General features: G+C 33.1%; 1 protein-coding gene across 1 annotated transcript in view; it reads left to right on the top strand.

Moving 5' to 3' along the window:
* LOC129224041 (endophilin-B1-like) overlaps positions 1–24,937 on the top strand; it is a 28,517-nt gene extending 3,580 nt beyond the window's left edge. Inside the window, exons 4-9 of the mRNA XM_054858438.1 lie at positions 8,835–8,968; positions 9,388–9,480; positions 14,401–14,490; positions 15,422–15,522; positions 18,187–18,364; positions 20,090–24,937. Of these exons, the coding sequence (XP_054714413.1) occupies positions 8,835–8,968; positions 9,388–9,480; positions 14,401–14,490; positions 15,422–15,522; positions 18,187–18,364; positions 20,090–20,197 (704 nt within the window). The 3' untranslated portion in view covers positions 20,198–24,937. The remainder of the gene's footprint in view (positions 1–8,834; positions 8,969–9,387; positions 9,481–14,400; positions 14,491–15,421; positions 15,523–18,186; positions 18,365–20,089) is intronic.
* Positions 24,938–26,199: the final 1,262 nt, after the last annotated feature.

Raw genomic sequence — 26,199 nt, 5'->3', positions numbered from 1 at the left:
TATTGCACATGCAAGGAAGATTGAAATATACTGTCGTAGTAACCCATTTCGTTACAAAAGGAGACATAAATTTGCTTATCTTTTTGGACCAAGAACGAGGATTTCAATGTGGTTGATTGAGTTCAAGTAAGAAGGCGGCTCGAGGGGATTTGTGGTAGATAATTGAGCTTTTCCTAATGCATAATTTATTTGATGAATTATTTCGCGCTTTAGTGGAACATTTAATTTTCTATGACTCATTTTATTAAAAATCGCTTTAAAAGACAAAATAATGTGTGAAATCTAGAAATAAGTCTTACGACCAAACGGCACGAACTTGAGAGTCACGGATTTGGATAAAATTCTAGATATAGGTCAAATCCCACTAGATATGAACCCCGGTAAAGCGGTTTGACTGCATAAGCCCTAGTTTGGCTGCAACGGGGGTCCAAAGTTGCTAATTTTGACCCAGAAATGCAATGGAATTTCTTTTAGAATTACCATTTTGACTTCTTTTTCTGCAGTATGAGCCATTTGCATGCACTTGCCTTTGCGTTAACTATGTGGAATACAAATTTTAAATAAGTAGTTCTCAAATTAAAATTGGATTGTTTTTTTTGAACTCAATGACTTGAATGCCAAAATGTTTCTATTCGTGTAATTTCATGACAAAAAAAAATTCATTTAATCTTATAATTTGAAATAAAGTGTTATTTAAAAACATTCATACCAAAAACACCATAAATTGTGGAGAAAATGCATTGTACACAAAGGTGAAAAAAGTTTTCCGACTATACGAAGGGGGTGAGAAAGGTGGTAAGTCACCAAATTACGATTGGAAAATCTGGAAAAGATGTCGGAAGATGAAATATTTAACAGAATAAAATTAATTTTTATACTTTGGAGTTGAAATAAATTATAAAATGCATCAAGCTACAGTAAAATTTCACCGCATATAATTTTTACAAGTGGAAAAATGAAAAGTTTAATCATTGAAATAGTGGTTTAAGCAAGCCAAACGCTTATACCAGCTGCAGCGGTTAAAAAATAAAAACATTTGGGCAGTTCAAGAATTCCTTCAGTTCAAAGCAAAATTGTTGCGGGTGTATCCACTCTGACGAAGCATCAGTGTTGAACCCACGCAGTTGCCAAGCTCTTTTCAACCATGAAACAAATCTAGGCGAGGAAAACTGATTAAATACTATAGAGTGTATAATATATCAGCATGATCATCATAAATCTCTTCTATCATAGGGCGATCAAAGTAATAAAAAAATGACAGTTCTTCGTCAAGCTAATCGTCGTAGTGATCTTGATCTTCAAAATCTACATCCAAACCGTCAATTTCGTCATTGTCAAAGACATGGTTCATAAAAATCAGAATTCGATCCAAGGCATCTTTTTCGCTAGACAACAAGCGGCCTTGAACATTCATGTCAAAATTGTATTGCATTATTGCAACCAAATCGCGTATAACTCTGTGCTTATTGATGTGATGCATGATGATTACTAGTTCATGTCAAAAATGTTTAAAAATATGATAGAAGAAATATGAGAATTTGTAAGTTAAAATATTTACAAAATAATTTAAATACGAAAAAACATTTTATGTTTAAATTTTTCAAATTTACGGAAGAGTGATGAAAAGCACAAATCAGAGCCATTACCTATGAATTCTATTTAATGCAAAGTAAAATATTTTTGCTGTCAACATTCAAAGAATCTTTTTACGATAAAATATTGAATATTCGATGATAAAACCAAGCGATATTTAAATACGGAAGTTATTTCTTGTATTAACGATGATTGCAGGATATTTATTGTTTGTAAAATGAAATTATTTTCATTTTATATTGATCGTCAGCTATAAAATTTTTTTTATCGTTTGTTGATAAAACATTTACTTTAATTGGATGTTTATCGTCTGCTATCAGAAAATATTACACAATGATAAGCAAAAAATCAAAGAGGAAGAAAAAGCACTGATTTATTGCGCATGGCATATAAAAAAAACAAAATACAAGACCGTTTTGACTTTTCAAAAAACTTAAAAATCCCTATAAATAAATAAACGTTCTCCCTTTCAGTCGTTGTACTAACCAAAGACGCTCCAAGTGTGTTGGAAAACGAACATTGTGCTGAAATCTCCAATTTCAATAGAAATGTCAATGCATTTCTGGGTCAAAATTAGCAATTTTGGACCCCCGTTGCAGCCAAACTAGGGCCTATGCAGTCAACCCGCTTTATCGGGGTTCATATCTAGTGGGATTTAATCTATATCTAGAATTTTATCCAAATCCGTGACCCTCAAGTTCGTGCCGTTTGGTCGTTAGTTTACTCATAACTAGTCGAAGATAGCAGCCAATACTAGGGTTAGAGTTTCCATATAGTTATAAAACATTGCAAGCTAGGAAATAGTAACCAATAAATCCATTTTATTGCAAGATTTATCCCTATTCTATACTGCAGCCAATAATATTCAAAATTTTTAGTATTTATTCATTTAGATATTTTTTTTTCTATACATTTTATGTAAATAAGAAAACGATAGTATTATAACTAACTCATTGATTTTTTTTAATTGTTCTTTTTTTCTGCTTAACTTCATTTGGAGCAGAATGTTCAGTTTTGATCTCCTTATCTCAAGAAAGATATTTCTTTATTATACAAATACAAATACAAATGTGACGACCAGCAACAGGCTCTGGGCCCAGCTAGGCTGGTCCTAGTCAATTAAATAGTCCCCAATGAAGATCAATGGCCCTCTTAAAGCTATCCACCCCCTTGCTCATTACCGTCTCTTCCGGTAAGCTATTCCAAGTGCCCAGGACCCTGCTAAAGTAGTAGTTTTTCCTGATTTCCAAGTTAGCCTGAGATTTAAATAGCTTAAAACAATGACCCCTTGTCCTGCTTTCCCCGCAAAAATTTAATCCATTTACATCTTTCATTTTGATAAATTTAAATAACTGAATCATGTCCCCTCTGACTCTCCTTTGCTCCAGGCTATACATGTTAAGCCTATTAAGTCTGGTATCATAATCTAAATCTGAGAGTCCCCTTACTAATTTAGTTACCCTTCTTTGAACCCTTTCCAATACGAAAATATCTTTCTTCAGATAAGGCGACCAAAACTGAACAGCATACTCCAAATGAGGTCTTACTAAACTCCTATATAAAGGCAGAAGAACTTTCTTAGATTTGTTTGAAATAGATCTCTTGATGAACCCAAGCATTTTGTTGGCTTTGTTACTAGCAATACTGCACTGTTGACTAAACTTGAAGTCCTGATTTATAAAGACACCCAGATCCATAACATTTTCAGCCTGATTTATGACTGAACCCTGTAAATGATATCTCACACGCTTATTTCCATGACCTAAGTGTAGCACTTGACATTTCCCTACATTAACTGCCATACCCCATTTATCTGCCCACTTAGTAATATGATCTAAATCCTCTTGCAGCTGTTTTACTTGTTCTTCATTTTCAACAATCCCCATAACTTTTACATCGTCAGCAAAGTGATTCATGCTTCCAGAAATATTTTCATTGATGTCATTCATAAATATAATAAACAAAAGAGGCCCTAAAACTGATCCCTGAGGAACCCCACTTAAAACATCACTCCAATTAGAATGATTTCCTCTCACAACTTCTCTTTGCTTCCTACCAGTGAGCCAATTTCTAACCCAAAGTAAAGTTTTTCCTCCTATTCCTATGTCAGCTAACTTGCTGAGAAGAGCAACATGCGGTACCTTGTCAAAAGCTTTTTGAAAATCAATATAAACAACATCCACACATTTTTTGTTATCTAAAGCTGAGGTAACCTTGTCGTAGAAATGCAATAAATTAGTAGTACAGGATTTACCTTTCCTGAAACCATACTGCAAACTAGTCAACAGACTATTAGTCTCTAAGAACTTCATGATCTTAATTTTGATCAAAGTTTCGAAAATCTTACAAATCACCGAAGTCAAACTTACAGGTCTATAATTCCCAGCAATACCTTTAGACCCCTTCTTGAAGAGTGGCGTTATGTTAGCCAGCTTCCAGTCCTCTGGCACTGTCCCCGAGTTATAAGAAGCATTGAAAATGTTCAAAATAACATCCACTAATTCCTCTGCACATTCAACTAAAATTTTTGGATAAATATTATCTGGTCCCGGAGCTTTAGTTGCTTTAATCTTTTTCAAATAAAATAAAACCTCCTCCCTGGAAAATACAAAATCCTCAAGCTGTATAATAGCTTGTGTCTTGTTAGTGTCAACTGTTGAGATACAGTTATCGTTAAACACACTGGAAAAAAAGTTATTTAGAACATTTGCAATATCCCTATCGTTTTGGATTAAATTTCCATACTCATCAACCAAAGGCCCAATTTGACTGTTTCGAGCTTTCCCAGAATTAGCGTAAGCAAAAAACCTCTTAGGGTTCCCATCAATGTCATCTGCCAGCCTTTGCTCCAATTCCCTTTTCTGAATCCGTACCAAATACTTAAAATTTCGCCTTGCCTTACCATACTGGAGCCTCTCCGCACTCTGACCAGTTTCTTTAAACTTACGAAAAGTGGCTTGCTTATAATTAAGAGCTTCTTTAGTCTCCCTGGAGAACCACATGGGCCAAATTTTGGTATTAACACCTTTTCTCCTAAATGGAACATAGTTCCCAACGGTTTTAGCAAGTTTATCCTTAAATTCCGTCCACTGCTGATCTACGTCGCTATTTTCCAACCCTGACGAAAAAACCTCTTTCAAGCTCTGCCTAAGTGCAACAAAATCAGTGTTTCTGAAATTGGGCACAAACCTAAAATTATCATCTTTGCACACTTCAAATTTAACCCGGAACCTAATGCTGTTATGATCACTATCTCCAATATGCTCCCCTACACACAACCCCTGAACAAAACTTCCTATGTCACAAAAAACTAGATCCAAAATCGCCTGCTCTCGAGTTCCTTGAGTTACAACTTATCTAAGAAACAGTCACCAATTACTTTTAAAAATTCCTCTTCTTTGCCATTACCAGGATAAAAATTATTCCAATCAATACCCGGAAAATTGAAATCCCCCATTATGATGACGGATCCCTTACTGGACATGTCACTAATAATACGGTACATCTGTTCATCTTGTCCCTGGTTTGAATTAGGTGGCCTATAAATGTTTCCAAAGCGTAGCTTTTTGCCCTTACTGCTCATCAACTCCAGCCAAACCATATCAATATCAGTAAGCTTATCATTTATGACCAATTCAGTGCAAATAAAATTGTCTCTAACATAAAATAAAACCCCACCACCTCTTTTACCTACTCTATCCTGTCTGTCTGAACATATTATACCCAGCAATATGTAATAACTCTGCATCAGAGTCGGTAGCCCATGTCTCTGTAATTCCAATAACATCCAACTTCTCATCCATAACTATGCTTTTCAATTCATCCATCTTGTTCCTAATACTGCGAGCATTGGTATAGAAAACTTTAAGCATGCCTAAGTTGCTTTTATTTAACACCCTGAAATTTCCTAAATCACACTTGTTAGCATTACTACTCTTGTTCAACACTTTATTTCCATTTCTAGCAATACCCAAAAAAATTTCATTCTCTCGATATCTGATGCTTGACCCATGCCCCCCATTCCAACTTAGTTTTTTGACTCCGAAGCCCCTAAACTTAATCCACTAACCATTTTGACCCCTGTAGAGCTCAGATGCAGGCCATCCCTAGCAATCCAATTCCGTTTACAATGACTCCATACATCAATGAACCTGATACTGCGCTTTTCGCAAATTGACTTCAGTAGCAAGTTCATACACCTTGCACGTTGATTTAGCCAGCTCCTATGCACTCCATACCTGGGAAGCAAACCAACCACTTGGACCTTCGTCGAAAAGCTGGTTGCTTTATCCAACAGGGATTCCCTAGAAAACTCCTCATTTTTACTGCGGCCTACATCAGAAGGCCGCAGGGTTCAAAGAAAGGTTACTAGAGCAGTAAGGAGACTTAGCTTTAGATTATGATGCCAGACTTAAAAGTCTTAGTATGTATAGTCTGGACCAAAAGAGAGTCGGAGGGGGACATATTTCAGTTGCTTTAATTTATCAAAAGGAAAGATATTAATGGGTTGAATTTTTGTGCAGAAAACTGGTCGAGGAGTTGTTGTTTTAAGCTGTTCGTCTCAGGCTAATCTGCAGATTAGAAAAATATTAAATCAGTAGGGTCGTGGGCACCTAGAGCAGCTTATCAAAAGAAACTGCAATGCGCAAGGGGGTGGATAGCTTTAAGAAGGCCCATTGATCTTCATTGGGGACTAATTAATTCACCAGGACTAGCCTAGCTAGGCTCAGAGCCTGTTGCTGGTCATCACATTTGTATTTGTAAGACACTCAAATCAACAACTGTTTTCTCTTTGCTAATAGTGAAGCGCTGTAAATGATACCCTGCAAATTTATTTCCATTGTTTAAATGCAGTACTTGACATTTTCCAGCATTTAATGATATACCCTTAGTGGCGCAGCCACGAGAGGGGTTTTAGAACACAAGCACATTCATTTCCTTCGTTAAAATCAAGGTAAAAAAGCAGAGTATTTGAGCTTTTCCAAGCGGGAATAGGTTTCAATAAAATATCTTACTACTTTTAATGATCGGGAAGCTGTCAGAAATTACTTTACAACTCTTAAATATAAAAGTTATATTTTATGATGATCACCCCACCTCCCCACTGGTATAAGATAGTCAAAATGGTGTCAATAAAGCTCTACAGGGTATCATGGACCCTCGGCACTTCCATCACTGTACAAATCCTTTTTAGGGAAATCTAGAGAGAGGAAGCCTACAGAGCCTACCACACCAGATTTTCTGAGCTCTTTACCAATTCTCATTAAAAGATCAAAACCGTTATTAGCTAGCATTTGACATTCATAAAGGCATGAATGTATTTGAGGAGGAGGTTTGAAATGATCTCGTGAAAAAAACACAAAAAAATAATGTAAGATTAAAGTAAAACTAATGATAAATATTCCGCCCTTTTCCCACTTTCTTTGTTTCATAGTAATATCGATACGAATTATTAATTGTTTTTAAGCAAGTAACTTTGAATGCATAATTACTAATCTATAGAAACTCTTTGGTATTGAATAATTACGCATTGTAAATGAATGGGGAAGAAAACAACAATTTTCAATTTTAAAAACTCCTCCCAGAAAAATTTTCTGGCTGCGCCACTGTATACCCCATGTAACTGTCATTGTTGAAAAATGAATCTAAATCTTCTTGAAGTTTATTCACTTGCTTTAGCATCATCTGCAAAAATTTCAATGCACTCAGAAAGCCTTTTTCTAATATCATTAATAAAAACAAACAACAACAATAGCCTTACAGCTGAACCTTGTGAATCTCCACTCAAAACATAAGTCCACTGAGAATGGTTACCCCCTAAACCAGGGGTTCTTAAACTGGGTTACGGGGAGCGCCGTAGGAAGATGCAAGAGGTTCCGCAAAGTGTTCATGGTATCCATATATAGGTTAGGTAGGTGTGCCAAATAAGGCCATGTAGACCAATATAGCTGTCCCCCTATTTTTGATGTAGCATATCAGAAATTCGCTGTATTGTGTCTGCAACGTCATCATAAAGCCTGACTGATGATTAAGCCTGTTCAGCTAGCAGTTTTTGATTACTAGGCAACAATGTAGCCAAAGTTATTACAGAAAAGAGATGTTGAAACTATATAATCTTATTTGACAGTAAAATTTGTTGCTACGTGGTTCAATTCACTGTAGTTTACTAGCATCAAAAAAGTTGTTTGGTGTTCCTGAATCGTAATTTATGTAGCTGACGAATTCAAAAAGAAAAATGTCTTAGTGTACGATGATTTTTTTAAATAATTTGATACCGAGAAAAGTAGATCGTAGCCCAATAAAGCAATCCATATGCCATATGCAAATAAACCATATGCAAAAGCTGGTACCAATTCAGTTATAAATGAGCGTGATATTTGGTTATGAACATAAGGATGACCTTATTTAGTACATTTAGCTTATATAATAGAGATGGACTAGGGTGCCGCAAGAAAATTCTATTTTGTTAAAGGATGCCGTGAGTCAAAAATGTTCGGGAACCACTGCCCTAAAATACCCTTTGTTTCCTCAATGTTTGCCAATTTTTTGTTGTTTTCCCATCCTATTCCAAAACAAGCCAATTTGCTTAGTAGAGCAATGTGTCATACTTTATTGAAAATTTTTTGAAAGTCGATGTAAACAAAAATTTTACTTTTTGTCCTTTAACTGCTTTGCAACCTTATCATAGAAATGCAATAAATTAGTTATACAGGATCTCCCCTCCCTAAACCGATACTACCAGCCTGACAGCAATCCATTATTCTTCTGAAAGTTCATTATCTTTAGTTTTGACAGAGTTTCAAAACTTTTACCAAACTGTTGATGCTAGGCCCACAGATCTATGGTTACTTGCCTTTGCTTTACACCCTTTGTTAAAGAGAAGCTTGATGTTTGCCAGCTTCCAGTGAATGGAAAATATCTTGCTTAAAAATCCATATTCACTGAAAATGATAAACTATTTTAAGGTGACTTAAGGTTTTAAAGAACCAAAGACTTTAGCAGCATTTTTGTTACCTAAACTAAGACAGTCTTGCTGTCACATTTTTCAAAAGTAACTTCTGGCAAAAATAACCATTTCCAATCACTTCATTAAGCTATTGCTCCTGTTATGATAAGCTCTTTATTTGAAGTAATTTAGTTATTAATCTATTGTCAAAAATTAAAAAGGAACATGTTGAAATACATTTTATTGTAAATATTTAGTATTCCTGGATGATCTTCTAAAATGAAATTATTTTTAGGAAGTGCTTTAATCAAAATTGGTGCAACTCAACAGCGTCTCGGAGCTGCCGAAAGGGAATTTGTTCGTGCGGCCATGACTACTTTTGTCAGCCCCCTGAAAAGGTTTTTAGAGGGTGATATGAAAACAATTGTGGTAAGCATTCGTTTTTAGTACAGTTGATTCTCGTTAAAGCAAAATCACTTAACGTTAAATGTTCCTTAACATAGTAAAATACTTAAAATTTACTAAAATGCATATAATAATTGCATAGAAATTTTTTGATGAGGAAAAGCTTTGCTGACTGAAACAAATATTGTGTGTGCTTATGTATGTAGTAACTACACTTATTACTTTGTGCACTTCTTAATTTTTCACTTATCTATTTATTATTATTATTATTATTATATGAAACAACCAAACTTGAATGGAAACAACCAAACTTGAATGAATTGTAACTTTTTGTTACCAGAACTTGTGAACCATAGGCCTGTACTGTTTTTCTTTTTGTTGAAAAAGCTACAAGCATTAAATAGGTTTATGATTGTATTTTTTGCTTCCATTTCATTTTATAGAAAGAGAGGAAAATCCTTGAAAATAAGAGACTAGATCTTGATGCTTGTAAAAGCAGGCTGAGGAAAGCGAGATCTCTGGAAGGCCAAGCAAATGTAAGTGCTTTTATTTTATGGTTTTCACCGTACATTTTAGATTTTCCTATTTTTGTTTTATTTGAGAATAAGAGGTCTTAATACTTAATGAGAATTATTATTGTCACAGTAGAATACTTTTATAATGCTGACCTATATAACTCAATTCTCTATAAACCGCACACACAACTTTTCAAAAGTAAACAATAGGTTTTGAAGTCTAAAAAATCCCTCTGTTTTGCTTTGCAATCATAAATATTAATAGGAAAGTTAAATTTTGAAACAGTTTTTCATCTTCCCATCTTAATTCAAAGCTTTTAAATGAAAATTAATACTCACAGTAAACAGAAAATACCAGATGGCTCTTGAAAATGCAGCTGTTATGCAAGCCATGAAACTAGCAAAAGTGTAGGATAATTCACTTGTGAAACATATTTATTTGTGAATGATTAAATATAATATTTTAGTACTTTAATACTCATTGCAGATAAAACTCATTCTGAAGTGCTAATATATAGCTATATTCTAAATATAGAAGTTTGGTAAGACCTCATTTGGTGTATGCTGTTCAGTTTTGGTCTCCTTATCTTAAGAAAGACATTAATGTATTGGAAAGGGTTCAAAGGCGAGCTACAAGGCTAATAAATGGACTTTCTCACTTAGACTATGATTCCAGGCTTAGAAGGTTAAAAATGTACAGTCTTGAGCAAAGAAGAGACCGAGGGGACATTATTCAGTTGTTTAAATTTATTAAAATGAAAGATGTTACGGGGCTGAAGTTTAGCACTGAAAACAGGACAAGGGGTCATTGTTTTAAGCTATTTAAATCTCAGGCTAACATGGATATTAGGAAAAATTATTATTATAGCAGGATAGTGGAACCTTGGAACAGTTTACCGGAAGAGGTGGTAATGAGCAAGGGAGTAGATAGTTTTAAGAGGGCCATTGATCTTCACTGGGGATTGTAAATTGACTAGGACCAGTCTAGCTGGGCCCAGAGCCTGTTGCTGGTCGTCACTTTTGTATTTTGTATTTGTATTTGTATTAGTTTCAAAATTTGTGAGATGTTCCATATAACGTAAAAACCTGTATAATGCAAAAGCTGTGGTCCCAAGATGTGCATTATAACAGTCTTCTGCCGTACTACTTTTGTACCAAGTTACTGCAATAAATGTTACACATTTAATGATGATGCAAATTATGTCTTTCGCATAAGTCTGACTATATTTCTTAACCATTTAAGGTAGTTTTCCTTATACAATCCAGCTCCACTAGAGTGAACTTGCAATGAAATCCTCTCCCAGTTGTAGCAAACCTTTTAAATGGTCATAATCAGTGGTGCAGAGAAAGGGGGGGGGGAGTTTGGGGGTGAACCCCCGCCAGAGCCATTGGTTTTAGTATAAATGCAAATTCTAATACAGTAGTTCATGCATATGAATAGGCTGTTTTGATTGGAAAAAAAACCCCTTCAGTAGGTTTTTTTTTTAATCAAAAAATCCAATTCAGAAGGTACTTTCCATCAAACCCTCCCCCTTCCAGAAGGTATTTTTGATCAAAAAATCCCTCCAGAAGATATTTCTGGCTGTGCTAGTGGTCATAACTTAAGCTTTATGTTGTTAATGTATTTTCAAACCCTTGTAACGAAGTGTAGTGAATAGCAAAAGCAAACCAAAAATATCTAAAATTTCTAGCTTTTTATAGCACTTGTCCCAGCTATTTTCCTTACCAATTTTCACAAAGGCAAACACCATCTTCTGCAATACTTACCCTTATATCACCAGAAAATCTCCGTCCAAACCACATTCCTCACCCATTGTTCCTTTGATAATATTGTGAATTTCACACTGACCATGACTGAATTAAGCAAGCCTAATTTGTTCTGAAATTGGAAAGCAGCGAAAGCCTATTCTCAATTTGCAAGGAATTTTTCCTTTCTGAATTTATTGTATCCACTATCTGGCAGAATTGAATTCTAAGGCGGCTGTCAGCGTTTTGAGCAAATGTTTTAAGATAGAAACTAGATAAAGATGTAGATTTGTTTACAGTAGTCAACAAACACATGAATGAAATGTAAATAAAACTGAAAAATCTTGCAACTAAAAATAACATCTTTCTTCGGATGAATAGAAAGATACGTTTCTATGGTTTATTTATTACTGAGTATACTAGTTAATATTAATATTTTGCCTAATTTTATCTTAATCACCAATAGAAATATTGCATTTCATATAAAGACATTCATAAAAGAAATATCTTAACACGTGTGAACTTTTTTTCTTTTTTGAAAAATTGGATGTAGCGAACAAGTATTTCTACAAGAAACCCACAGTGTTCCATGTTTTATGACTGAGGATCTATTAGCATTTGCTGATTCATTTTTTTTTATCCTTTGAAATTTATTATTGCTATAGTTCAAAGCATGGGATGTGTATTATTATATTGTCTTTTGTGCAGATTTACATGTAAATTTTAAAAAATTTCATTGTTATTAAAAAATGCTTGTAGTTTAATACAAAAAATTATGTGAAATATTTAAATAAAATGTCTTTCATAATAAGAGTTTAAATTCATTTTTACCATGAAGCTTAAACCTGACATGATACAACGGGAAATACAACAGGTAATAAAAGTACACTCACTGCTTTTATATTTATTAAAATTAACTTTAAGAAGTAGTAAAATGTAAGTTATTTTCAGTTTTTTATAGAAATCTATATACCTTCTTGTTTATGTTTTGAAATTCATATGCATTCATCATTTGTTTTCAGAATCGGTTCATATAGTTCAGATCCATGCAATCCTAAAAGCATGCTCTAAGAATGCTATGTGCCTGTATACAATGCCGGTAAAAAAAAATCTTTATATTTGATTGACAATTCAAAACTTTACATGCAAACTTCTTGTCTTGATTTTACTTGGCATGCTCCCTAGTGATTTGGCCAAACACAGAAAATTCGGCCAAATCACTAGGGTGCATACGAAGTAAAATCATGGCAAGGTTTGCATGCAAAGTTCGTAATTGCCAACAAAATGTAAAGTTTTTTTTGCCGGCACTCTACATTGTAAAATTTTGTTAAACTAAAGTTTCGGGGAGGAAATTTTTACTTCAAAACTTTGCCCTGTTGAAGTCTTGACTGAAGTTCAAAGAAATACAAATAGAATGTAAAAAAGCCAAGAAACTACCACTGCAATCTACCAATATTAGTTTAAGAATTCACAAAATAACATATCAGACTTTTAATACTTTATTTAATGAAATTAATTCATAGTCTAGTTAAATACAATACGATCTCGTTTATCCGGACTAATTGGGTCCAAAGGCAATCTGAATAGTGAGAAATCTGGATAATACATGTTGAACGAATAAACGAGAAAAATCCTAAGATAAGCAGAATTATCGTGTATTGCGATAAAAATGTTCAGTAACAAAATAACATAAAACTGCATACAAGTTCTGCATGTTTTGTACATATAATTGTTTACAAGACATTAAAAAATTTGTAAATACTTGGGTACATAATTTCTTGACAAAGATTGGTTTGCTGTTCTGTTTCAAGCACACGTGGTGTTTGGATGCTTTATTTTTAACAGTACAGATGGAGTAGTTTCTGGCAGGTACTCCAGGGCCCCACAAGTACGCCATGCTTATTAGATACCATTATTAATTGTACAATCTGTGCAAAAACTGTACACTCAATGAAAATAAAAAGATAATGCTTTGCATACTAATAGTTATGTTCTTTTGATAACAGAATATCTGCTTATTAATGTGGAATATAATTTAAAAAAATAAAATCTATAAATTTGATCCGGATTACCCAGAGATCTGGGTAAACGGGATTGGATGAACGAGCTTCTACTGTAAATGATTTTTCATGTGCAAACAAATTGTATTTATCATACAGAAAACTTTGTAATGAAAGTGATAAAGAGTTTTGATTCTGTAAAAGCTTTTCTTTTGTAAATCATCTTCCAATATTTTAGCTTATTCCTTGACAAGCAATTTTTAGTCGTTTTCTTCTGAGGCAGATAACCAAGGTCTGTGAGTGAGTGATTTTTAATTTTTAAGCAGGGAGACTTTCAGGTCCCTTCAAATCACTATTGCGCTAACTAGTAGCACTCTATCTGTAACAACAAGCAACAGCAGCAACCTTTTACCAGTGAACTTTTCAGAACCTGTCATTTTAGCAATTTCTGACTCATAGGCTTCAGTTGCAATGATAATAAGAAGTTTGGATTATTTCATCTACACTGCTCAAAAAAATTAGGGGAGCACATGGTTTAACAAAATTGAGAAAAACATTATTCCGGAAACTAACTTTTAATAAAGTCTCCATGTTATCAGGAAACATAAGAATAAAGTGTAAATTTCGGAAGAAACTTCAGAAAATTTTACTTGAATCCACTTGCACCCCTGCTCTAAAGGCAACTATTACCCATTGCCTGAATAGAATCATTTGTTTCTTAATGAAATACAGCCTGTTGTAACTTTCTAACTGTGGGTACCTGCTGATTTCTTCGGAAATAATCCCTTTGGTTCAATATCAAAGCTCCCTAAAGTTGCACTGTTTTGCTGTCTTTAATTTTTTATTCCATAAATGTAAATTTACAAAAGTTTTCATTTTTTTTCTTGATTTTTCATTCATGTTACTGTGAGTATGCTTAGAGCAGGAATTCAAATGGATGGAGCAAGTCCAATCATTGGCTTCGCAAAAGCTGACCCAAGCACCCCAAGTCATGTGACTCAACAGCGATGAATGGTTGGCATGCTTTGCGTGAAACAAGTGAAATAAACCTGATTTCTTCCAATGCTTCGCTTTAAAATCTATCACGTTACTTGGTGTCATAGATTCATGAATGAAAGTGTTCCGTCTCTCCTTTTTATCTCTTCTCAAAGTGGGTATGTGGGAAATAACTTTGTGTTTTCATATTTTCGTGTAGGCTGAAACAGAACTCAGAATTTCTCAGGCTGAATTTGACAGACAAGCGGAGATCACAAGGCTCTTACTTGAAGGGATTAGTAGTGCCCATGTAAGTTATAGAATTTTTCAATAATTCTTACTAATATTATAAATGTAAAAGTGGCTTTGTTTGCTACCTTTTCACACCTTAAGTACACACTGATTATCAGGAAATTTTGTATACACTTTGTCAGAGGTGCTGGAGGCAAAGGGAGGTTTTCCTTCAGAAAGAAAGTATTCCATGATTTTTATACCAATTTTAAAGAAAATCAAATTTGAGAGTGTCATCGAAAACTGGTCATGTTTGTTCGAATTTGCAGCATATTAAGACAAAAAGCGCTTAAAAAGCTGCACAAGATAAAACTTCTTCAAAGTTCAAGTAATAATTAAAAAACACCTCCTAATTGGTCATTTTAAGTTATTTTCTCATTTTAAACAAAGCTAAACTTTATTTTTGAACTTTATGTCAGATCTCGGCCATATTTGCAAGGAGGTACTAAAAAAACCCTCTAAAAACTGATGTTTTAAGAGTTTCAAAACCCTTTAATCTACAATTCTATGCTTGCTCAGCCTTGAAGTTAATTTGTTGAATTTATTGACGATTTATTTTTTAATTAAGATTATTCATTTTTATTTTTGGCAACAATTAAAGGTCACATATGTGTTGCCCCTTCTAACTGGTGGAATTAATTGTTATCTCTTCTGTGCTTGGGACATGTGCTATTGCCATATTTGGTTTTTGTATTATATAGAAAAATAGTGCATGTTCCTTGTTCAAAGTATAATTTTCCTAAAAAAGTAAACATAAAAAGTTGAATGAAGGCTTTGTAATTGGAAACTTATTTTAAATCTTGCTATTAAAAGGAATAGAATAATTATACCTTCATTTCTGTCGTAATAAGTCTGGCTGCTCTTTATAATAGCTTTGACTGTAATATTTTACAGTATGCTAGTGTACTTTTTCTTTCATGCTTTGATCTTCGTTTTATTTTAAATTTCAGGCAAATCATTTGCGGTGTCTAAATGATTTCGTAGAAGCTCAGGCAGCTTTTTACAATCAGTGCCAACAGTTTATGGTTGATCTACAAAAAGAACTTGCAAGGTTTGTAAAATCTTGGACTTTCAACACTGGTGTTCAGTTTTTAATTAAGGTTATGAGTTTTCATCAAGATACTATGAATTTTTGTTGATAAATTATTGCACACAAACTAGCCAAATCACAAACAAGTCCTCGTAAAAAAAAAAGTTCTAGAGTTTAATGTATATTTTCTGTTTTTTTATATTCTAATTAAAATGGGTTGATACAATAATACAGAAACTTCCTAACTTTGAATTTTAGATTTAGTTTTGTATGTGCTGGATTTTTCCTGCTGAAACTTTTTCAACTTAAAAAAAAAAAAAGCTTTTTATGCTATTTTTAATTGTTCTAGCAGCTTTAAAAAAAGCTATGCTATTAACCAAGGTTTAATTTGCATCAGAGCTCAGCTCGTATACTTCTTTTCAATTTTATGTAATTTTTACATTTCAGACAGAATTCAAGCTTTTTACTTTCGTAAATATAAGTGTCGAAACTGTAGGGCTCCCACACTTATTTTGTTGAAAGTTAAGCCTTGCCACTGACGAGACTCTCAACTGGTCCCTTTTTATTACCATGTTTTTATTAACTTGGTTTCGTTGGTGTCTGTTCGGGTGGAATCTTGCAAATTTCACCCACTTCCTGTTGATTGGATTCTTTTGGAATTTTGTATGTAGCCTCTGACCCGATAACAATGCAATGTTCTGTAACCAAATCAATTAATTAACCATTAAATATTAGTTTACTACAATTTTAATCTACATTTTTGCCTAAATCCTATAATGTGAGGCTAAAAAAAAAAAAAAAAAAAAAAACCCACCCAAATTAAAGTATCCATAGAAACCCCTGATTTTTCTGCATCAGATAAATTTTTTCCTACAACCCAAGGTAATTAGAATGGGAGTTATAATTGTTTTTAACTAATTTCGTGCTAAAATGTAAGTGAGCCTTCAATTGAAAATTCATTGTTACTCAGGGTCATTGTTGAACAATGCTTTAATTGAAAATCTCCTGACATGTTTAAAGCAATATACATAATGATAACAATTTGTATTGTGGCGAACTTTCAATGTAAATAAAATGTTTGGTTGAACTGCAACTTGTTATTAGATATGTGTTTTTATTTCTGCTTAGCTAATCTCTGCTATATTTTTGTAATCATCTATGTGTTTCTATTTCATTCTCAGAGAATTGAATGTATGATATTTTTTTTTTTATCCTTCCACATAAAAAATATTCTACTTGCATTGAACTTATGTTATACATAGAAATTTTAATAAAGCTAAATGTGTTTTAGGGTTACAATGTTATTTATGATACAGTTTGTTGTTTATTTTATCAAATGAATAAATTTACCAAACTCTGTCATTGTCAATTTAACTGTCTCGGTCATTGTCTGAACGAAGTGGAAAATCAAATGGAATAATTTAAACACCTTATACTACAAAGCAGAAAATAATCAATGAAATGAAAAAGTTTTTAAGTACCATGTTTTTAAAATGAACTAAAAAGTATAAAATAATTTCTCTAAGCTTCATATTGATTTAAAGCCATATATAATTTTGGAATTTCTTACAGATTGTCTGGAAAATTTGTGATTATGAATTTTTAATAACTATCAAAATACTTGTGAGCTTTATAAGGAAAAGCATGGGGCATATATACAATATAAACTTTAGGTGTAAAGAAAGGTTTTCAATGAAAAAAACTTAAACCTCAGTTTATACTACTTGCAGAACGATAAAACTGTTAAATTATAACTGCATTAACTGTCTGTTGCGTGCATCCCATGTTTTTCATTTTAAAGCTCACAAGTATTTTGATAGCTATTTAAAAACTCATAATCACAAATTTTCCAGACAATCTGTAAGAAATTCTGAAATTGTATAGGACTTTAAATCTACATGAAGCTTGGAGAAATCATTGTATATTTTTTAGTTCATTTAAAAAAATGGTACTTTAAAACTTTTTTATTTCATTAATTATTTCTTTATAGATCTTTTTTTTTTTTTTTTTGAAAATCTGTTCTCTGATTTCCCTTTTCTCCCTTTAAAATTTCAGTTTCATTTTGATTTTTTTATAACCACCTTTATCCATTTGTATTTCTTTTTTTTTTTTTTTTTTTGAAGAAAAATATGAGTGTTTTATTCATACCTCAGCACAATAATTTTTAAATTTTGGATCAAATGGGAGCACAACAGCTAGAGTTTGACACTATTGGTTAGGTATAAAAATTCATTTAGCATAGTTTCTTGTTCTATGGAAAAGAAATTTTAATTAAAAAGGATTTTTCTGCTTATTCACCAGCTAAAATTCATTTAATAAAATTATTTGTTCTGAGCAAAAGTAATTTTAATGTGTAATTCTTCAGCTGATTAATAGGCTCAAGCTAACCAGTTGTAGAATGGATTAATCAGTGATCTCTAATTTTAACTTTTAAATTTGAGATCAAGGTCCCCTTTTTTATACAGTTTAGGTTCCTTTTTCCCTTGAGACAAAATAAAAATCTGCTGGGAGCCCTGTGCCAACAAATTAAGAGGCTCAAGCACCAGAATACCCACTATGTTGCACTATTATTGATTTAACCATTTTAACAGTAATTTATTTGTGAAATGTTATTTTGCTGATTTGATTTATTAGACATGAACCTTTAAACCAAACATGAAAGAAAACTTTGTTTCTTTTCTTCAGCTCCTTAAATGTTGCCAGTGGTACAAAAGCAGGGAGTTATCAAGGTCTTTATCCCGCATCTCCCGGAAGTCCTTCAGATACGGCTCTTAATTCCCTACCCAACGATAAAAAGCGTGCCAGAGTTCTGTATAATTACGAGGCGTATGATAACACTGAATTGTCTCTGACTGCTGATGAGGTTGGTACTGTGTTCATTGTATTTTATTTCTTAAAATTATGGTATGATTTACATAACATTAACTTATTTTAGACATCAAACTTGTAAGTCTTCCTTTTTTTATTTCATCCTAAATTAAATTTGCATTTGAATAGATGGCTACAGGTTCTCACTTTTACAAATAATTTCATAAATGTTACACATGAAGTGTTATAACAGGGTTCATACCACATGGTATCCACATAAGTGCAAAATAAGCGACTTTTTCTAGTCAGAAAAACTAAATGCGCAACTTGAATACAATATTAAGTGTTTTAACAAGTTTTATTGGTTGAAAAGAATACTCTGCCTAATTTTAAAAATCCAAAATCCAAACCAAGATTTCCAAAACTCCCCCCCCCCCCCTATTTTCGTGAGACACTCCTGCTTTTTCTGTCGACTCTCTCACTTTAGTTTATTTCTCTCATCTTTAAAAGTTTCTTATAAAATTACAGTCGAGCCCGCTTATTAAAATATCCGTTAAAAGAATATCCTGCTTAATATAGTACCTTTTCAATGTACCAAGCCAATGTTTTGTGTTATTTTGGTCCCTTTTAATGGAATTATTGGAATATGTTTTCGTGACAAAATGGCTGTTCCATTAAGTGTGTTCGACTGTACCTATTTTTAAAAAATAGCTTAATATTTTGAAACTTTGAAAATTTTTGGCGACTATCCTTTGTTGTATTATTTTACAATGTGAGTTGATGAGATTTGACTTTTCCATCTCCTCAATCACTGCATTACTCAAAATTTACATTTTGCAAGATCTCCCTTTCCTGTACCTCATAATCGGTGGCAAATTTGGTATATTGAATGAAGTTCTAAAATTTAAAATTCTAGAAAAAATGTAAAAGCGCAGTATTAATAGCAGGCCCAGCTTTCTGGTTTTCTGGGGAAAATGATACCCATCCTATGAAGTTATTTTCAGAAAACAGAATACTTTTTTTTGCAATATGAGACCAGGAAATATGAAGGAATATCCCAATAAAACTGTTCTTTTCTGTAATAAACAAGCATTGTAGTTCTGCACTAGTTTTGCATTTATACAAATAAGGTACAAATGTGACGATCAGCAACAGGCTCTGGGCCCAGCTAGGCTGATCTTAGTCAGTTTATAAGTTCCCAGTGAAGATAAATGGCCCTCTTAAAGCTATCCACCTCCTTGCTCATTACCACTTCTTCTTGTAAGCTGTTCCAAGTGCTCACAACCCTACTAAAGAAGTAATTTCCAGGTTAGCCTGAGTTTTGAATAACTTAAAACCCAATGTCCCCTTGTCCTGCTTTCTGTAAGAAAATTTATCCCGTTAACATCTTTCATTTTGATAAATTTAAACACCTGAATCATGTCCCCTCTGACTCTCCTTTGCTCCAGGCTATACATGTTAAGCCTATTAAGTCTGGTATCATAATCTAAATCTGAAAGTCCCCTTACTAGTCTAGTTACCCTTCATTTGAACCCTTTCCAATACACAAATATCTTTCTTCAGATAAGGCGACCAGAACTGCACAGCATAACTCCAATCAATATTTACCACCTCTGAGATTGAGTAAGAAATTAAATCTCAAGGATAATGTAAAATGCTTTTGTTTTGTATGGTGTCAGTAAAACAGAAATGATGCTCAAGAGAGTGTCCTCAGACTGCATAAGTTTAAGTACCACTGGTGTAAGTCATTGTTTTCTGTAAAATTGTTTATTCATTGCAGGTCATAGTTGTCCATCCTTTATCCATTCCTGATGTTGATTGGATGATGGGTGAACGTGGTACACAGAAAGGAAAAGTTCCTGTAGCATATCTTGAAGTTTTGAATTAGTGGTTCTTTGGATCTTGGGATGTAAAGTGCAAAGCTTAGCCAATAAATTTTTCATTAGCATTGCAGATTTTATGCCAGCTGTTTCAACGTGTTGATTTTTATTTGTCAGCAAGCTCAGCAATGTATGTTTTAGTAATTTATAATAGTCACATTTTAATTTTTTAAATGTGAAGTATGTTTGCAAAGAGTTATAAATTTTGTTTGTTTTTCAATGCTGTAATAGTTTTTGCCCAGTGAACTTTTGCTGAATATTTTACAAAAAAGTATTTAAGCTATGTTAAAGGTGAACAATAGCTGTTTGGAAAAATACAAGTCTTATGTCACTTATAACATTACTTGTATTTTTCAATGCAGTATGTCTTCCTTTCTTGTATATGTCATTAATGCTTTTGTATATTATGTTCTTTGCTCAATTCTACTAATGAATTCAGTGCGCTTAAAGAATTTTGAATTTTTTTAAAATGCATTAGGTACTTGAATGATTAATTTTTAACTACTAATTTAATGCATTTTAAATTGTTTTCTTAGATTGATAAAACTAATTTTGTTTTTAAAAAATTAAGATGATTTTTTTTTTTTTTTTTTAGAATGAATTTTTCTGAGTATTTTTCAGTCAAGAAAATGTTTGAATTATGCTTTTTCATGAAATTACTAATGCTTTTTCGCAAAATTACACCTTTCCTCCTTTTTAAATTATGCATCAGGTTCATGTCTGTGATACCTCAAGTTTTTAATTTTTACACATTTTTCCACAGGAATTTTTTATTTTGTCTTATTTTATTATTTTTATTATAGTTATATTGAGGTGTAACATGCAATAATTTATTTAAGAACTGCATTTTGTGTAGCAAGTGCTATAAATAATAAAAGACTAATATTCTTTACTTACTTTAAAACATTGAAGTAAGGATTACTTAAAAATACTATTGTGTGTTTGTTTTTCAATAAAGTAATTTTAAATATTTATAAAATATTTCTTTCTTAGCTGTATATTGTTGTGTTGACCAAGGTGTTAAAATATTTTTATAGCTTATTTCTTAATCATAAAATTGTTTATCTTGACGTTTATTATTAATATGTTATTAATGTAAAAACTTGTCATATCCCCGTCCCTCCAAAAAATATTTGATTGTTAAAATGGACTTTATTTATTCTTCATTGTGTGATGAAGAAATGCCAAATTTGTTTCAAAATTGTGTTTGTATTTAAATTCTGAATGTGTTAAAGTATGAATGTATTAATTTTTTTAAAGAGTTATTAAATACTTTAAGCATATGAGGGTATCAAAATTACAGCAATCTCTTATCAAATCTTTTTCCCCCCAAAATTTCCCCTGAAATCTATTTTGTTTTGTGTTAGTACATACATAGTGGAGAATTTTGCTCTATTATGCAGAACTTCACTTTTTTGACATTTTTCAAAATTGCTTCTTTTGATACCTTTTTAAGAACTTTTTATGTCAGAATGTCTGCAGCTTTCAAATATTCCAAAAAAGTCTCAAATTTTAAAAATTGTTTGAGTAAGTATTGAAAGTCATGAAAGTTTTTCATCCAATTTCTTGCAAACCTCTTAAAACAGGTTGATATTTTTTTTCTCTCCAAGGTGCTATGCCTTTAAGTATATGTTATTTGGTTTGGTATCAAAATACAATGAAACCAGCCCTAAATTTACCTCTTTCATTATTAATTTTTTAAGCTATTATTTCTGTTTTGAGAATGTATTGTCATAGTTCTTTGAATGCTTATAGCTGCAGAATTGTTTGCACACTTTATGGCATTGAAAGTTTGTACCCTAAGTGGACACCTGTGGCATTTTATGTATAAATAATTATCAGCTGTTCAAACTTTATGCATACTCTCCCGGAAGGATGTTCCAATTAATTGGCTGTAATCAGTAATTGGACATAATTGGCTACTTGGCTGTTTACTTATAATCAGCCATTTTTTCCAATTAATCAACCGAAAAATTAATTTAAGTATGCCTAAAAACTGTTTAGTAACAACTCGGTTTTCGTGATTGAGATTCTTCTGAAAAATATGTGCATTCTTGTGACTCAAATCAGACCCTTGACATGCTTCCAATATTCAGTTTATTTAATTCTTTAGTTAATGAAATTGAGTTTGAACACATCACAAACTTAATGTTTTTAAGTATGTTTTTTTAAAAATGAATATTTTTTCTTTTGGTCTTTCTTTGAAAAGAAAAAAAAAATGATACATTGAGTAAAAAATCAACCAAAAAACTTGTAATTTTTAAATATTGCGTTGCTTCAAAGCTCTATTATTTATGATATTTCTGAAAGATTATGAATAAGTCATGAAATTACTTATAAAAATCTGTAGATACCCTGCATATGCTTAAAAGACATATTAAGATCTATTGGTGCAAGCAGCTTCTGTAAGTCCTCCTATTGATTCTTTGTCATACAAAATTTAAAATATTTTTTTTTTTGTTTTGAGAGGCAGTGTGGGGAATGAGCAATATTTGGAAGGGGACTGTTTTTAAATCGACTGTATTGTTGATTTTCTGTTCTCACCTTTGTATATGCGCTACATTACCAAATTGTAAAACACTTGATGTATGTTATGCTTCTAAAAGTAAGCATACAGCATTTTAGTTCTTTGCCTGAAGCTTGCCGTTTTAAATGTTGTTGTTTACAAGACAATCTTTTACGTTTGTTACACTTGACATAAACAATCAACCTTGCACTGGCAATCTTTGTTTCATTGTTAACAAATCATAATTTTCTCTTATGTTTGTATGTTTTCACGTTACGACTGGTTACTGTGATTTTACTGTAAGATAGTAACCAGATCCAAAGAGAAGACTTTTAGAGTCAGTAGGAATTATATGTAATAAAGTAATATTGAGTCTTAGCTCAGTACTTAATTGCCATAGAGATTTTTGCGGGAATCCACCAGAATGCTCCCTCTCAGAGCTATCTTACATTGATGGCTTGTGTGCTTGTTTTAAGAAGCAATAATGTTCTAAACAATCGGAGTAGAGTTTACAATCATGTTACCGTTTTGTATATATTTTTGAATTGCATGTAGACTTTATTTTATTTACTGTCATCTACTTAAGCAGCCCAGCTTGCTTTTTTAATGTTTGCATTATTTCATAGTGCTGCATCTCTAAAAGTTTGTTTGAATTGTAAGATATCTTTGCTTTATATTTCAGAGACTGTCAGTTATGTAAAAAAAAAAAAAAAATATGCTACACCCACTTTTATGTAAATATATTAATTTCTTAAAGCCAGGAGGGAGGCAACTATCCCCTTCTAACCCCCTAAATGACAGGCCTGTTCATGAGCATTGCCAAGATTCCCGTTAGGGAGGGGACAAACATAGGTGCAAAAAGATAGTGGCTTTTAGTTGCCCCCCGTCCCCCAGTACGGACTTCCGAAATTGCTTGAATTTATTGTTCTCCTCTCCCCCTAAAAAAGCATTTTATGCTATTTTTTGGTCGAATATGGGCAGAAAAAGGATTATTTGGTTCTCTTCTGGAAATTTTTCGAAATTGAAGTTCTAAAATTGCAATTTTAAATTATCTTGGGTGATATTTGGAAAGAGCGTGGGAGGGGCAGTTGCTCCTCCCCACTCCCCTCTGGCTACACCCATGGGCCTCAAAACCAAGTGATGCTGAAGGACTAGGAGGGTGAGTGTATCATGCTGTCACTGTAATGTTACATTGATGAATGCTGGGCTCTCACCTCACTTTGTGTACCCTTTTCATTCACTCTCTCTAGTTTGTGTTCATAAATGACATTTAATTGCACTTCACACTTCAGGGTCCCCCTGTCTGTACATGGTTTAACCGGTTGGATAGGCTCTGGAGACTGCTCTGTTTTTTCAAACCGGACCAGGGGCCGAGCAACCCCTGATCCAGAACCCCCAGAGGTTTTGATCTACTTGGAGGACTTTGTGACTACAAACATATTTAGCATGCCCCAGTCACCATTAACGAGCACGGAGGATCTTTGACTGACTGCCATCAAACCCGAAACCCTCCAGTTAAGAGTCCAACACGTTTCTGGTCAGGCCACCACAGCCCATTCAATTTCACAGGAACAGTGGTCTTCAGGCTATGTTCAACCTCAATTTTTTGTGGATTTGGTAAATAAAAATTAAAAGTGGGAGTTTTTTTTTTGGACTTGCCAAATACACTACACTCCAAGGTCCCCCATACATGCCACTATGCATGGTTTAACTGGTTTGATAGGGCCTGAAGACAGCTCTGTTGTCCAACCAGATCAGAATCCAGGCAACCCGTAATTCAACATCCCCAAAGTTATTGATTTGGAGAGCACTTCTATTAGTTTTCTAATGTCCCTTTACTAAACCATAAAATGAGGAAAGTATATAAAATGCGACTGCAAATAATATCAGTAATGTTCAACCACAACAGTTAGTGTTAAAAAAGTGCTAGTACATTCACCAAATAATGGTGCAGGAGTCGCTGACATCTGGAGCATCAGATGTGGTTTTTTAGACAACCTTCAGTGCACTGAAATGCAAACTTTCATATTTCATACTTGGTTTTGATTTGAGGATAGATGTGGGATACTGTGTAACAAAAGTTGAATACCAAAGTAGAGTGCGGTTGACTAGAATAAGAACTAGACTTAGGGGCGGTAACTTACTGCTAAATAGAGTAAGAACTATTCTGGAGTGAAACTTTTTTGCGGTTACCTTGGAACTTGGTAGCAGAAACAGTCATGACGCTGTGACGTACGTCAGATTCTTGAGAAAGTCTGTAGACGATTTTATGGTTGGGGCGGAAAAAGCTTAATTTTTTTAAAAAGAAAATGTAGCCTTACATTTTAGCAAGTGAATATTTGAATGTATATTTCTGGGATATTTAATCCACTTGTAGTATGTTCTTGTAATTTTTAACTTAAGCTTCTTATTTTTAGGCATTTCTTGGTGCTGTTTTAGATTTTATTATTAATCTAATGTTGGTTTATTTGCAGACTTTTTTTTTGGGTTATTTAATTTGCATCGCAGATTGCTGGAAAAAGTTACGCTGCCGGGCTTCGGAACTCCAAGCTTTTATGGTCATTATTAGAGATGTAATTTAATACTTTTCATATTGTATTGTGAAATGCAATTGGGTCATTCAGTGGAAAACAGTAATTTAGTTCCGCACATGGCAGCTCAAATATTTCATAAAAAATAACAAAAAAGTTAATGAACAAAATTTTGTCGCTAAGGAAATCCCAAACATGTGTGTGATTTGTTAAGCAAAGAATTCTGTTCGTTGGCTTTTAAAATTATAACTTTTTAATGAAATATATGAGGCAGTGAGAAGCAAAGGGATGTAAGTGACAAAATTGAAAATGTTGAGATAGCCAGTACAAACAGTATTTTCAGTAAGTTACCGCCCTATAGCCAGGGTTAAGGCAGAATTACATAAAGTACACCGCCAGCAAATGGTAGTTGAACCTCGCCTTGGTGCAAGAGATGGTACTAGTAGCCTTGATGGGTGCTGTTATACAGCATGATTTAGAAAAGTTTTTCAATGAACGCCTGCTTAGGACCAGTGATTTTCTCATCATTTTTTCTGAGGGTGTACTCCCAGTAATCCATTACGCACAATTTGTGTACACGTTTACTGTCAGACCTTGATATATGGTCACCCACTTAGAAAGTCAACCCGCATATAAGGTCACTTTTTTAAAGTCCCAGGTCGCTGAATAGAAATTCTATGTTAAGTATTATCGTATATATGGTCAGGTCATAATACATCAATTACTTATAAGGTCACTTTTGTCTGATTTCTTTAAATGATTTCATTGCCTAATAGATTCACTTCCAAGAATTTCCCCCGATATACGATCCTTAAAAAGTGAAAAGTCATTTTTCCTATTAACGTAGTAAATTAACAGCAGAAAGTGAGTGTTATGACAGTGATACTAAAATATGAAGTAGTAGCGTGGGCACTCAGTATGTACATATCGCAATTTTTTACCAGTCATTGGAAACCGAAGAAAATTTTTAGAA

The sequence above is a fragment of the Uloborus diversus genome, chromosome 6 (genome assembly GCF_026930045.1).
Source record: "Uloborus diversus isolate 005 chromosome 6, Udiv.v.3.1, whole genome shotgun sequence".
Taxonomy (NCBI): Eukaryota; Metazoa; Arthropoda; class Arachnida; order Araneae; family Uloboridae; genus Uloborus; species Uloborus diversus.
This window is presented reverse-complemented; position numbering and strand designations above follow the sequence as displayed.